At 40.7% G+C, this 12,489-nt stretch overlaps 1 protein-coding gene across 2 annotated transcripts in view; it reads left to right on the top strand.

The window, feature by feature from the left end:
* The first annotated feature begins 7,671 nt into the window (after nt 1-7,671).
* The window catches only part of ERO1A (endoplasmic reticulum oxidoreductase 1 alpha), a 44,375-nt gene continuing 39,557 nt past the window's right edge, over nt 7,672-12,489 (top strand). For both annotated transcript variants that reach the window (XM_081228094.1, XM_081228093.1), the window contains exon 1: nt 7,672-8,058. In XM_081228094.1, coding sequence (XP_081084220.1) covers nt 7,945-8,058 — 114 coding nt within the window. In that variant the 5' untranslated portion in view covers nt 7,672-7,944. The remainder of the gene's footprint in view (nt 8,059-12,489) is intronic.

Below are 12,489 nucleotides of genomic sequence, written 5' to 3'. Positions count from 1 at the left end.
TTTGCGGGACAGGTCCACATTGCTGTACCTCTTCCCAGCATTACTCCTAGGGAGAATTTATTGTTGTTCCAAAAGAATCAGTCACATTCCCCAGACTCCATTTGATCTCATCTTATCCAGTGGCCCTGGATGTTTGAGTTTAAATAGGCATATCTTATATATACATATAAATTGCAAATTTAAGTGAATTAAATTACAAAAAAAAGTATTAGGAAATTAAAAGATGCCTTCAAATTTATTAGGAAAAAATCTTATGGATATTGTGTGAATACTCTATTCTGTTTTTTCTAAATATAACTGGTAATTGCAGTTAGACAATAAACAAGGAAGGTGGATTGAGCAGGGTTAGTCCTTTCTCCCACTCAGCTGCAACTATTCTGGTCAAACTATACCAAAAGTATATCACCTCTGACATGAAGAAGTAAAGAAGAGAGGATGGGGCAAAGAAAAAAATATATATATATAGCTCAGTTTGATTCAATTCAATAAATATTTATAAGCACATACTAGTGAGTTATTTCAACATAACACACCAATATTTTAAACTCACTTGACTCTTCTTCTTCTCTCACCCATCTGGCAAAATTCCAACGTCAGGTGAACTTCCTGTCTTCAGTATGCCTGCAACAGAACAGCCCTGTTCCTTTTTATATGCACCTCTAAGACTGTATCCTTGTCCATCAGAAAATGTAGCTTAATTTGTAATTAGACATTCATAAACGTTCTTAAATGTTTAGATGCAATTAAATGTGTCTTTTCCCCCTAGTAGACTATAAGCTCCAGGAAAACAAGGACTAAGACTATTTCTTGCTCATTATTGTATCCCCAGAAGATGGATATATATATATATATATATATATATATATATATATATATATATATATATATACTATTGAATGAATTTGTGAATATGTTAGACACTATGATAGGTAAGCAGAGATATAAAAAGACTAAGAAATGTCATCAGTTCTCAAGGAACTTAAAATATTGTAGAATAGAGAAGAAGTGAGGTGACAAGGTAGGGTATATCTTAGTTTTGGAAGGAGGGGTCATTAAAAGTGATGTCATAACAAACAGTGATGAGATTTTTTAGATCTTCGAAAAGTCATTTTTAAGGATAGTCTCCTAACCTACTAATGTATAATGTAGCATTGATGGGTGTTGTGGTTTTAAAATACGTACACAAATTCTTTGATACTTTCCATTTCAAGAAGTGGAGCCTAATTTCCCTCCCCTGGATCTAGTGACTTGTTCTGGACAAATAGAATAAAGTGGAAGTAACAGTAGACAACCATTGAGCCTAGGTCATGAAAGGTGTTGGGGTTTCCTCCTTACTCTCCCTTGGATCACTCCCTCTGGGGGAAGCCAGCTGTCATGCCAAGAGGACACATCAGCAGGTCTGTGGAGAGACCCACATGGAAAGGAACAGCCAGCAAGGAACTGAGGCCTCCTGCCAACAGCCATGTGAGTGAGTCATTTTTGAAGCAGAGCCTCCAACCCTAGGCAAGCCTTCAGATGACTGAAGCTCTAGTCTTAATTGCAACATCATGAGAGACTTAGTCATGCAACCCAGTTCAGCTGTTCCTGAACTGCTGGCCCACAAAAACTTGAGACAATAAATGTTTGTTGTTTTAAGCCGCTAAGTTTGTGGTCATTTGTTACATGGTGACGGATAACTAATACAACAGGAACTGATATTTTTCTAGAGAGAATTGGGAAACGGTACCATATAGGCAAGTAGCAAATACTTTTGCTCACACATCAGCTATAACACTCGAGTTTTTAGAAATTTGTCATTCCAAATATCTACCCCCAAATACTTATCAGAATGCACTTAATTGAATGTGTCTATGGCCGAGCAGTAAGATGTTGATGTAAGAATAGAAGTTAGAATTCCTAGCTTCTGGGAAATACTCTCCTTTAATCAAAGTAATACATAAAGTATTTTTTTTAGTACTACAAGTCTTAGATTGAAAAAGAGGAGTCTACTTCCCCACCCTATTCTATCCCTGAGCCCCACTATCCAATTATTATTTTTTTATTAATCTTTTTTAAATTTTTATTTTTGGCTACGTTGGGTCTTCGTTGCTGTGCGCGTGCTTTCTCTAGTTGTGGTGAGCGGGGGCTACTCTTCGTTGCGGTGCGCGGGCTTCTCACTGCAGTGGCTTCTCTTGTTGCGGTGCATGGGCTCTAGGCACGCAGGCTTCAGTAATTGTGGCACACGGGCTCCGTAGTTGTGGCTCGCGGGCTCTAGAGCACAGGCTCAGTAGTTGTGACGCACGGGCTTAGTTGCTCCACAGCATGTGGGATCTTCCCTGGCCAGGGTTTGAACCCGTGTCCCTTGCATTGGCAGGCAGATTCTGAACCACTCTGCCACAAGGGAAGCCCCTCCAATTCTTTAACTTGTTTTTTTTTGTATTTACCTCCACATTTCTAACTAATATGCTTATGCTGCTATTTCTTGTTAGGTCAATTTTAGGCTTTATCTTTTGAATTCCTAATAAGAAAGATAAAGATTCAGCACCTTTATATTATTCCAGATTCCCACTTTCCCTACCTCCACCCCCCCATATACAATATATACAAGTTTTGGTTAAATCACTGTCCAGCATTTGTCTTATTGTGGGGCTATGCAAGTCAAGCAATATACTATAGTTACATTTGCTTTATTGTAAAACTGTTTTGAATGTCCTATAATTAAAAGCTGCCTCATTTAAAAAATATGCTTAGCTATTTCTTTAAATCACTTTTTCTTCCCAAATTTACAATACAATTGTAAAATTCCTCTGAATAGTGTTTTTCAGAAAGTCACATCAGGTATCCCTCCAGTCCCAATTTTAACTAGAGACACCCCTACTGGAGGCCTCCATCTTCTTCTAGGGATGCTGCATAACTCCCTTCTAGAACTTTCCTAGCTCCTCTCTTGTGTACTGTCTTCTCTTTCCTGATACCCAGGTCTCCTCTTTTTTGTTTTACTCCTCTGTTTGGTTGGATCATATCCTTTCAGTGACTTTTCCTAGAAAGGATTTAAAGATGTACATTATTCTTTGTATCTGACAATATCTTAATTCTACTCTCATACTTGATTAATAGTTTGGCCGGCTATAGAATTCTCAGAATTTTGAAGGCCTTGCTCCATTGTCCTGTAGCTTCCAGTGCTTCTGTAGTGCCCTTCTGATTCTCAATTCTTTGTCAGAAACCAAGATTTCTTTTCTTCTTTTTGAAATTTTTATCTCTGTTAGGGGCATTTTCCATCCACTGACTGGGCATTTAGTATGCCCAGTGAATCTAGATAGCCATCCCTCCATTTTGGCTATTTTCTTGAATTACTTCTAAGATTATTTCCTATGTTTGCATGTTCTCTCTAAGTGGTACTCTTATTAGACTGTTCTCCTTGAATTAATACCCTATTTTTTTCTATCTCTTCTCATCTATTTCTGCCTTTTTGTCTTTTTATTTCACTATCTAGAAGATTTCATCAGTACTTCTAACGGTGGCAGCTGGAAACACGGTCTCTGGAGGAATCATTAGCAGTTCACTAACTATAAGGCAGAGAGGTGTTGGAAGTGAGGTTGGAGAAATAGATAGGGACCTTGAATGTCATGCTGAGAATCTTGAATTTAATTATTCAGAAGCATCAGATCAGGAGCATCACAAATTTTAGACAGAAGTGTGATTTACATTTTTGAGAAACCAGGCTAGCAGGGAAGACTGTTTTTTGAGGGGTACAAGCCTAGAAGTTGGGTAATCAGTTAAGGAAATATGGTAATAAATCAGGTGAGCAACAATCAGGGCTGAAACTAGTCCTTGGTCATAAAGATGGAGAGGAGAAAATAAATTGATGACAGAACTGGCAGGACAGAATAAGTTATGGAAGGTGAAAGAGAGGGGGAAACTGAGGATGGTTTCCTGATTTCTAGCTCTCTAGATACGTATGGTAATGTGATCAAACATTTCTGAGAAAACCAGATGGCTGTGTTCAATAGGCAGTTGGATTTTGAAGCTCAAGGGAGAGATCTGAACTGGAAAAATAGATTTGGGAGTCATTAGCATAAGGGAAATATTTAAAATCATGAAATTGGGCAAGTTTCTCCAGGGGAGAGTATAGATGAGGAAAAGCACTGAAGAAAGGATAGAATACTAGGGAACACTCACATCTTAGAGGAAGGCTCAGGGAAAGCCCATGAAGGAGACAGTTAAATAATATCAGAGAACTATAAGGAGGATCTGGAATGTTCAGTGCATAGGAAATTGAATCAAAGAAAGAAGGAATCTGCTTTGTCAAAATGCAGCAGAGATGTTATGATTTCAATGAAAAATGGCAATTAGATTTGGTAATAAGAAGGTCAGGTAAAGAAGAGTAAGAGAGTGGAGTTGGCAACCAGACTGCACATTGGGCTAAGGTATGAACCCAAAGTTAGGAAGTGAAGTCAGTTACTATTTTATAGTTCATTCTTTCAGGAAGCTGAGGTAAAGAAGGTGATGACAGAGCTTAGGTGGCAGGTCTCCCCAACTCAGATGATCTCAAGCAGCTCAATAGAAAAGTCTAGCAATACAGCATGTACACTCTTACATTCAGTAAATATTACATAGATCTAATCAAATATCAGAACCAGACCTTTAGGTTTTTACTTAGCCTTTCTTCCTCTTGTGTGTCATAATAATCCTTTTCTTTGATTCCTTTTTTTCCCTTAATCATTTCCTTTTAGTCAGTTCAACGTCAGCAAATGTTCATGTACTGAGAAGTTTCCCACAGAAATTCCATTTTGAGAAATTGGACTCAAGCCATTTCCTGCTTTGGTCATTGAAAAAATAATAATAGCTGTTATTTGCAGAGTAAACAGAATTCCATCAAGAAATGCTGAGTACATTAAATCTAAGTCATGTTATTGTTATGATTACTAGTATTAGAACAACAAGACGGTGGCCTTGTTCATCTCTAAAAAATTTACTATTGTTTAGCAAAGTTATAATATATGGGAGGCTGTAGTTTCAGAAATCCAAGATTGAACTATGTACCCTGTGGATGCTCCTTAGTTGTTTGATAACTAATCGGTTATTTTATGGCCTTAACATAGGCAAGATGGTGCGAGAGGAGGCAGAGTTGAAGAAGTGAAATCACACAAAGGACAGACTCAAAAGGGTTCTCAGGGAAATGTCAGTAATATTTATATGATATGTATAAAACTGTATTTTACACATTCTAAAATCACTTACAAATCTGATAGGAAAAAATATAATTTTCAAGACAATAAAGTAAGATCCAGCAATCTCACTTCTGGGTATATACCCGGTTATCTGTACTTCCATGTCCATCCAGCATTATTCTCAATTGCCAAAGCATGGAAACAACCTAAGTGTCTGTCAGCAGATAAATGGATAATGAATATGTCGTATACATATACAATAGACTATTATTCAGCGTGAGAAATTTGCTACAACATGGATGGGGCTTGAGGGCACCATGCTAAGTGAAATAAGTCAGACAAGACAAATACTGCATGGTATCACTTATATGTGGAATAATAATAATAAAAAATCAAACTCATAGAAACAGAGAGTAGACAAATGGTTGCCAGTGGCAAGGGGGTTGGGAAAACAGGGAGGTACAGATAAAATAAAAGGGTACAGACTTTCAGCTATAAGATGAATAAGTTCTGAGAATCTAGTGTGTAACATGGTGACCATAGCTGATAACACTGTATTGTATCATTGATATTTTCTGAGAGAGTTGAACTTAAATGTTCTCACCAAGGGAGGGGAAAAGGGTAAATATGTAAGATGATAGATGGGTTAACTTGATGGGGAGAATCCTTTCACAATGTATATGTATGTCAAATCAGTTAGATATACACTTTAAATATCTGACAATTTTGTCAGTTATACTTAATAAGGCTGGGGAAAAAAGACAATAAATTTTTTTAAAAATTGTCTTATATGGTGATTATTTCTTATTTTAAGTTTGCTAGAAATTTGTTCTGGGCAAGAATTTGAATCTTATGGACTAGAGCCTTCATCCTTGGAATACTGATGTTTTTAAATTCTCCCAAATTACGGGCTATTGCATCAGAGTGAAATCCAGAGCTGATGATGTTCAGATTGCTTCTTTCTGCAATTTTAGGCTTTATTCATTTAGTTTCCCCCTTTTCATACCATGTCTCTCATTTTTGATAGCTTAATCTTCAGATATTAATACTGTGGCCATATGAAATATATTCATTCATTTTACAAACGTGTGCAAAGATTTCTGGGAGTCACAGGCATGTTTGAGACATAATCCCTGCTTAAGGAGTTAAAAGAGATTACAGTTCAGTGGTAGAAACATAAAGTAGAACTGTCATAAAAGATTACATACTAAATTCCATGGGGTGTCCATCCATGTGCAGGGACTGGCTTGTATACATCTTTATATCTCTAATGTCAAGCTCTATCTGGCAGAGTGTAAGTTCCACCCAGTGGAACTGGGTGAAGAGGAAACCAGGAAGACTCATGATGAGGGATTGAGTGAGCTGGGTCTGGCCCTAGAAGGATAAGTAGAACCCGTACACAGTATAGTGAAAGAGTAACTTTCGGGGTAAAGCGAGAGATTGTATTAATATGCACACATTGCATTTTGTAGATATTAAGATCAGAGCTTCCCCGGTCCACTAGGATGTCAGATGATTGGTGACTTTTTAATTACATGTCAATTCACTTGGCAGTGATGGACAGAGCATAGGGTTTGAGTCTCACCCCTACCATACCAAGTGATTTTTAATAATGTGTATAAATTCTATGCCTATTCTTCTCAGCTAGAAAATAGGAGTATAATATCTGTTTGAGGCCTACCATATCCTAGAGTTACGTCAGTAAGTGATGGCTTTTTAAGAAAAAACAAAAGCAGAAACAAACAGGAAAAGATTTACCAAAAAAATAAATAGAAATATTTTAACTTTTAATGTAATGTGTAAGATGTTGGAACGTTTTCCAGTTTCACCTTGAAAATTTATCCTTAAAAAAAAAAAAAAAAAAAAGCTGATGGACCCGTCCCACAGCTGGGATCAGAGGACCTAGCTCTCTCACTGCTCAGCTCCCATTCCTATAGCTCACATTGCCTCACCTCTCTGGACCTGTTTCCTCCTATAAAATAAACAGTAATCTCCCCCTCTGTCCACACATTAGCCACTGGCCACATCTGACTATGAAATGTGGCTAGTTTGTAAAAAATACACATCAGATTTCAAAGCTAAAAATAAAAAATGTAAAATATTTTATGAATCATCTACTATTGAGTATATTTTGAAATATTTTGCACATAATGGTTTCAATAAAATCTATAATTAAAACTAACTTCACCTGTTTCTTTTTGCTTTTGATGTGACTACTAGAAAATCTAGATTAGATATGCAGCCCTGGTCTAGATGATCACGAATATCCTTCTCAGCCTTAGGACTCAGCCAGGGCCACTGTGGACACGTAATTCACAGTTTGATTTCCTCGCACTGAGATACGGAAGGATTGGCTGGGAGTGAGCAGGCTGGGGCGGGGCCCTGCCGGAAGACACAGACCCCTTCAGCTTTCGCTCCGGCTCGGCTCTCGGAGCCGGAAGGACTCCGACTCCCACGCGGGGCTGGGGGTAGACAGCCCACTCCAGTCTCCGGGCCCCGGGCGTGCGCGCCGGGAGGGGCCGAGCCGGGAAGCGGGTTGGTGCGTCAGCCTCACGCGTGGGGAAGGAAGCGGGCCTCAGGCCCCGGACTACCAGCGCGGGGTCCCCGGCACGTCCGCAGGCTGCACCGGGAGGTGGCGGCTTCTGAGAGGCGGGAGAGCCGAGGGCGGGCCTGGGAGGCGGCCGGGAGGTGGGGCACGGCCGGGGGCGGGCCCGCGCGGGCTTCATCTGCGGACTCACGGCCTGCTCCCGATCGCTGGGGATTCCGAGGCGCGGCGCGACGACCGGCCGGAGCGGCTATGGACCACCGCTGGGGCTTCCTGATCGGCTTCCTGGGCGCCGTGGGGCTGCTAGGCTCGGGCCACGGCGGGCAGCAGACCCCGGAGACGGCGGCGCAGAGGTGCTTCTGCCAGGTGAGGGGTGTGCGTGGCGGCGCTGCGGTTCCCGGGACCCCTGCCTCCGCCGTACGCTCTGTCCGTCGCGCCCGGGCAGGTGGGGCGCTGGGGGTGCGTCTCTACATCTCCACCCTTCCGGAAGGAGCCCCCTGTGCTTCTGCCCCCTGGCAGGGGTGAATCCTCTGCAGCTCGCCTGGGTTGGTGTGGACCGGTTCCCCCCCCCCCCCCCAAACAGCCTGAACCGACGTCGGATCGCCCTCCCGCGCTTCCTGTCAGGCGTGGGACGAGAGGTGTGGGTGCACCGCTGCTTCTACCTAGTTGGTTTCTTTTTTGGTCTTCCCTGCCCGGGGAAGGTGCGCGCGCTCACACACACACACACACACACTCACACACAGTCACACTCAGTATTTTTATTTTCGCAGAACCTGGGTCTTCCTAACTTCTAATTTGACTTGGAACAGTGCGGGCTGTGCCTGTACTGGATGTCTTCTCCAGCCTTTCTGGCCAGGACAGGCTTTTGCAGGGGGGCTGCCCTCAGATCTCCCTGTCAGGCAGGAGAATGGCTTCGTGTGGCTTTTCTGTGTCTAAGCCTAACTGCCTGGTGTCTTGGGGGCCGCGGTTGCCCTGTGACTACTCGCCCTATGTGTCCTTTGTTTTTCCTGAATGTAGTGAGACTCTTTTACCGTGACATCCATATTGCTGGTCTGAATTGGGAGAGGGTCCTCAGTGCACAAGTTTAATTACAAGCTTATTATGGTTATTTCCTTCTGTTAGTAAGAGATGTGGATTCCTTGAGAAAAAAATTCAAAGAAAGTTACAGGTTTTTGGTGCCCACAATATCTGATATTTTAATATCATTATTCTTAAAGTCACCTTTTGGTTGGCTTCTGTTGATAAAAATTACATTTTATACAAAATTGAGATATGGGTATCCAAATTGTTCCTTTTAAGTAGATGTTACTATTAACTTATCAGAAATAACGTTTTATGTGTGTGGGGGGGTAATACTATTTCACAGAGGAAAGAATTTAAATATTATGAGAAGAGGTGTCATCTCTTTCACTGCTTTAAATTCTTGGATTTTATTTTTTGCTCAGTGATTTGGAAGTTGGGGTGAGTGATAGCTGGGAAGGTGTAAGAGAAGTTGAAAGAAAATTGCTGCTTTATAACTAAGAGATTGAAAAGCTCCTTTACCTTCAGTGATTATAAACAGTACACAATCAAGTACTTAAAAGGAAAAAGGGTAATTTTTCTTCTGCTTACAAATATAACGTATCACAAAGTTTAAACATTTAAAAATAAGTAAATTAGAAATAAGTGGACTTAAAAATAAGGTATTTAGTGCAGAAAGATTCCATTGTAACATTTTCAGCTACATTCTAGAGATTTGGATAATGGAATAAAAGTACATGTTGAACTTCTAAACGTTCACTCCGCTCCCCCATAACCATTTTAGATATCTGATTAAAATTGGGCAGCTTTTAGTTTTTTATATTCATTTTTTCTTCTGATTAGTGTTAGGCTTTTTAACTCTTTCACAATATTTTCAAGGTTAAAATACACAAAAATCTGTTAGACCTCTTTCTTCTTTTTCTTTTAGAACAAGAGTGACTGTTTTTCTTTCCAGAGCCAAACTAAAAAGTAATAAAATGAGTAAAAAACAAATTTAAGGGAAATTTAAAATGGTTTAGTTAAATAAACTTAAAAACAGAGACCATCAATTCCAATTCAATAAATGAAACAAGTGTACCTTAGTTCTATTATGTTCAGTAATGGAAGGGATGGGGGAAAGGGGAGGAAAGGAGGGGAGGGGACTGTGACGAATAGACATGAAGAGAAAAATGGAGACAAACATATCGACACGCACACCGAAACAGAGGGAGAGACAGATAAAAGAAAAAAATGGAGAAAGAAAAGATAAGGGGAGGAACAAATTATTCATTCAAAAAACATTTATAAACACTATGTACATTGATCTGAGAGTTTGGAATGCAGAAATAACTATGGCATAATCCCTGCTCTGAAGAGCTTACAGTTCAGCACATCATGTTCTTTGGGGCTTGGGAAGAGGTGGGGATCCTAGGTATTTTTTTAAAATTTAAAAATTTAGTAAATATTGCTAGAAACTAAATTTAAAACTAAATTTTCACCTGAGATTTGGAAATACAAGTTCAAATCTTGTCTGGTTCTATTTGCAGTTTCCAACTGGCCACAAAGTCCTGTTGACTCTTTTTTTGTTTATAGTCATATCCCTTTCTTCCTACCTGTTGCCTGTGCCTCTTACCACTTCTGCCTTGAGTTACCACACCATCACCCCTCACCACACTGTTGCATGGGTGCCTGACCTGTTCGTAGGGGTTCTGATTTGAGCCAGAGCAGCATGTAGTTAGTTATTCGACCTTAGAAAGTCATTGAAGTAAAATGTACAAAGCTCTACAAATAATCAGACTAAATTCAATAAGCATTTATTGAGGCCTACTATGAACAAGTTTTGAGAGATCAAAAAATAAATTAAAAAATTACAATTTAGTCCCAATTCTTGACACTCCAGAGTACGGAGACTGGTAAATAATTGGTGCTCAGCAAGTGTTAGGGAAATTATAATACAAGATGTGAACACTACAGGAGCTGAAGTATATTCTTTTTTTTTTTTTTTTTTTTTTTTTTTTTGCGTTACGCAGGCCTCTCACTGTTGTGGCCTCTCCCATTGCAGAGCACAGGCTCCAGACGCGCAGGCCCAGCAGCCATAGCTCACGGGCCCAGCCGCTCCGCGGCATGTGGGATCCTCCCGGACCGGGGCACGAAACCGTATCCCCTGCATCGGCAGGCAGACTCTCAACCACTGCGCCACCAGGGAAGCCCTGAAGTATATTCTTAATTAGAGATGGGTTGACAGCTTCCAATGAATATTTAAACTTAGTCAGTTACTGCAGCGGTCCCCAACCTTTTTGGACCCAGGGACTGGTTTCGTGGAAGACAGTTTTTCCACAGACTGGGGCCGGGGGTGGGTGGGTGGGAGGATGGTCAGGCGGTAATGCGAGCGATGGGGAGCAGCAGATGAAGCTTCGCTGGCTCGCCCTCCTCTCACCTCCTGCTGTGCGGCCCGGTTCCTAACAGGCCACGGACTGGCAGAGGTCCTCGGCCCCGGGGTTGGGTACCCCTGAGTTATTGCATATGCCTGTTCGTTGACATCACATCCTATTAAAACCATTTTCACTGTGTGTTGTAAGTTCTTTTGAGAACAGTGCTTCAGCTTAGTTGCTCAAAATAAGTGATCAATTGTCTGAAACTTATAAATCTTCCTTATATACATTCCCTCCCCCCCAATCCCTGTATCATTCTGTTAAAAAATGTTAAAAAACATTTTTTTACGCAGAAAATTGGCTTTTTTCCCCCTGTTGGTATACAAGTTTGTGAAGTCTAACACATATACAGTTTTGTGTAAAAACCCCATAAATCAGGACTCACCCTTTTTTTATTTTTTGCTGTACGCGGGCCTGTCACTGCTGTGGCCTCTCCCGTTGTGGAGCACAGGCTCCGGATGCGCAGGCTCAGCAGCCATGGCTCACGGGCCCAGCCGCTCTGCGGCATGTGGGATCTTACCGGACCGGGGCACGAACTCGTGTCCCCTGCATCGGCAGGCGGACTCTCAACCACTGCGCCACCAGGGAAGCCCACTCTTTCTTTAAATCAAAATAGTATTGTAGTAGGTATGGGCTTGAAGTAAATGAAGATTTTTCAGAGTTTATTCCTTTGTGACAATTATTTCCTCGTTATGCACCATTAGATAGAACGAATGTAACAGAACTTTAGTCCCAATTCATGGAATCCCAGGATGCATTTTAAAGAAATCACTTCAGAAGAGATATTGAAGCCCAGATACGGAGGCAGTATGGACATCTTTTTCATCTTTTTTAAATTAATTAGAAATGAGTTTGTAAACTTCTATACTCAGAATGTTTTCTCTCTCTTAATATAGCTAATGCTGGTAACCCTCAGAGCCACTTGCTTGAATGCAGTAAATCTCCATCAGGTTAATGAAAGGGGAGTAGTTCAGATAATCCATAATAGCTACTTCAAAGGTGGATTATTTTTCCTTTGGAGTGCATTGTAGATACACTCTGCATTCATGTATTTTAGCAGACTTACTTGTCTGGGTGTCTTGTTTAGGTCAATTTAAAAAAAAAGAGTTTTTATTAGTCAGAGTGGCTGGGCCATGGAAGAGACACTTGAGAATATGCTAAGTGGTGGGTGGAAATAAGTCCAGGATTAATACTTAGTCAGAGGGATCTTTGAAACAGGTTATACTGGAGAGGTGTCCATTGACTGTGAATGCTTCCAACATTCCAGGCTTTTCTGAACAAAGCATGTGGACCAAAGTGTATTTAACGTTGGTTGCCATACTTTGGGTCATTTAGCAACAATTTAAAGTTCTAGCAAGACCAATAC

This window comes from Mesoplodon bidens, assembly GCF_964165515.1.
Source record: "Mesoplodon bidens genome assembly, chromosome: 3".
NCBI lineage: Eukaryota > Metazoa > Chordata > Mammalia > Artiodactyla > Ziphiidae > Mesoplodon > Mesoplodon bidens.
The sequence above is the reverse complement of the archived record's forward strand: the minus strand, read 5'-3'. Positions and strand labels throughout refer to the sequence as shown.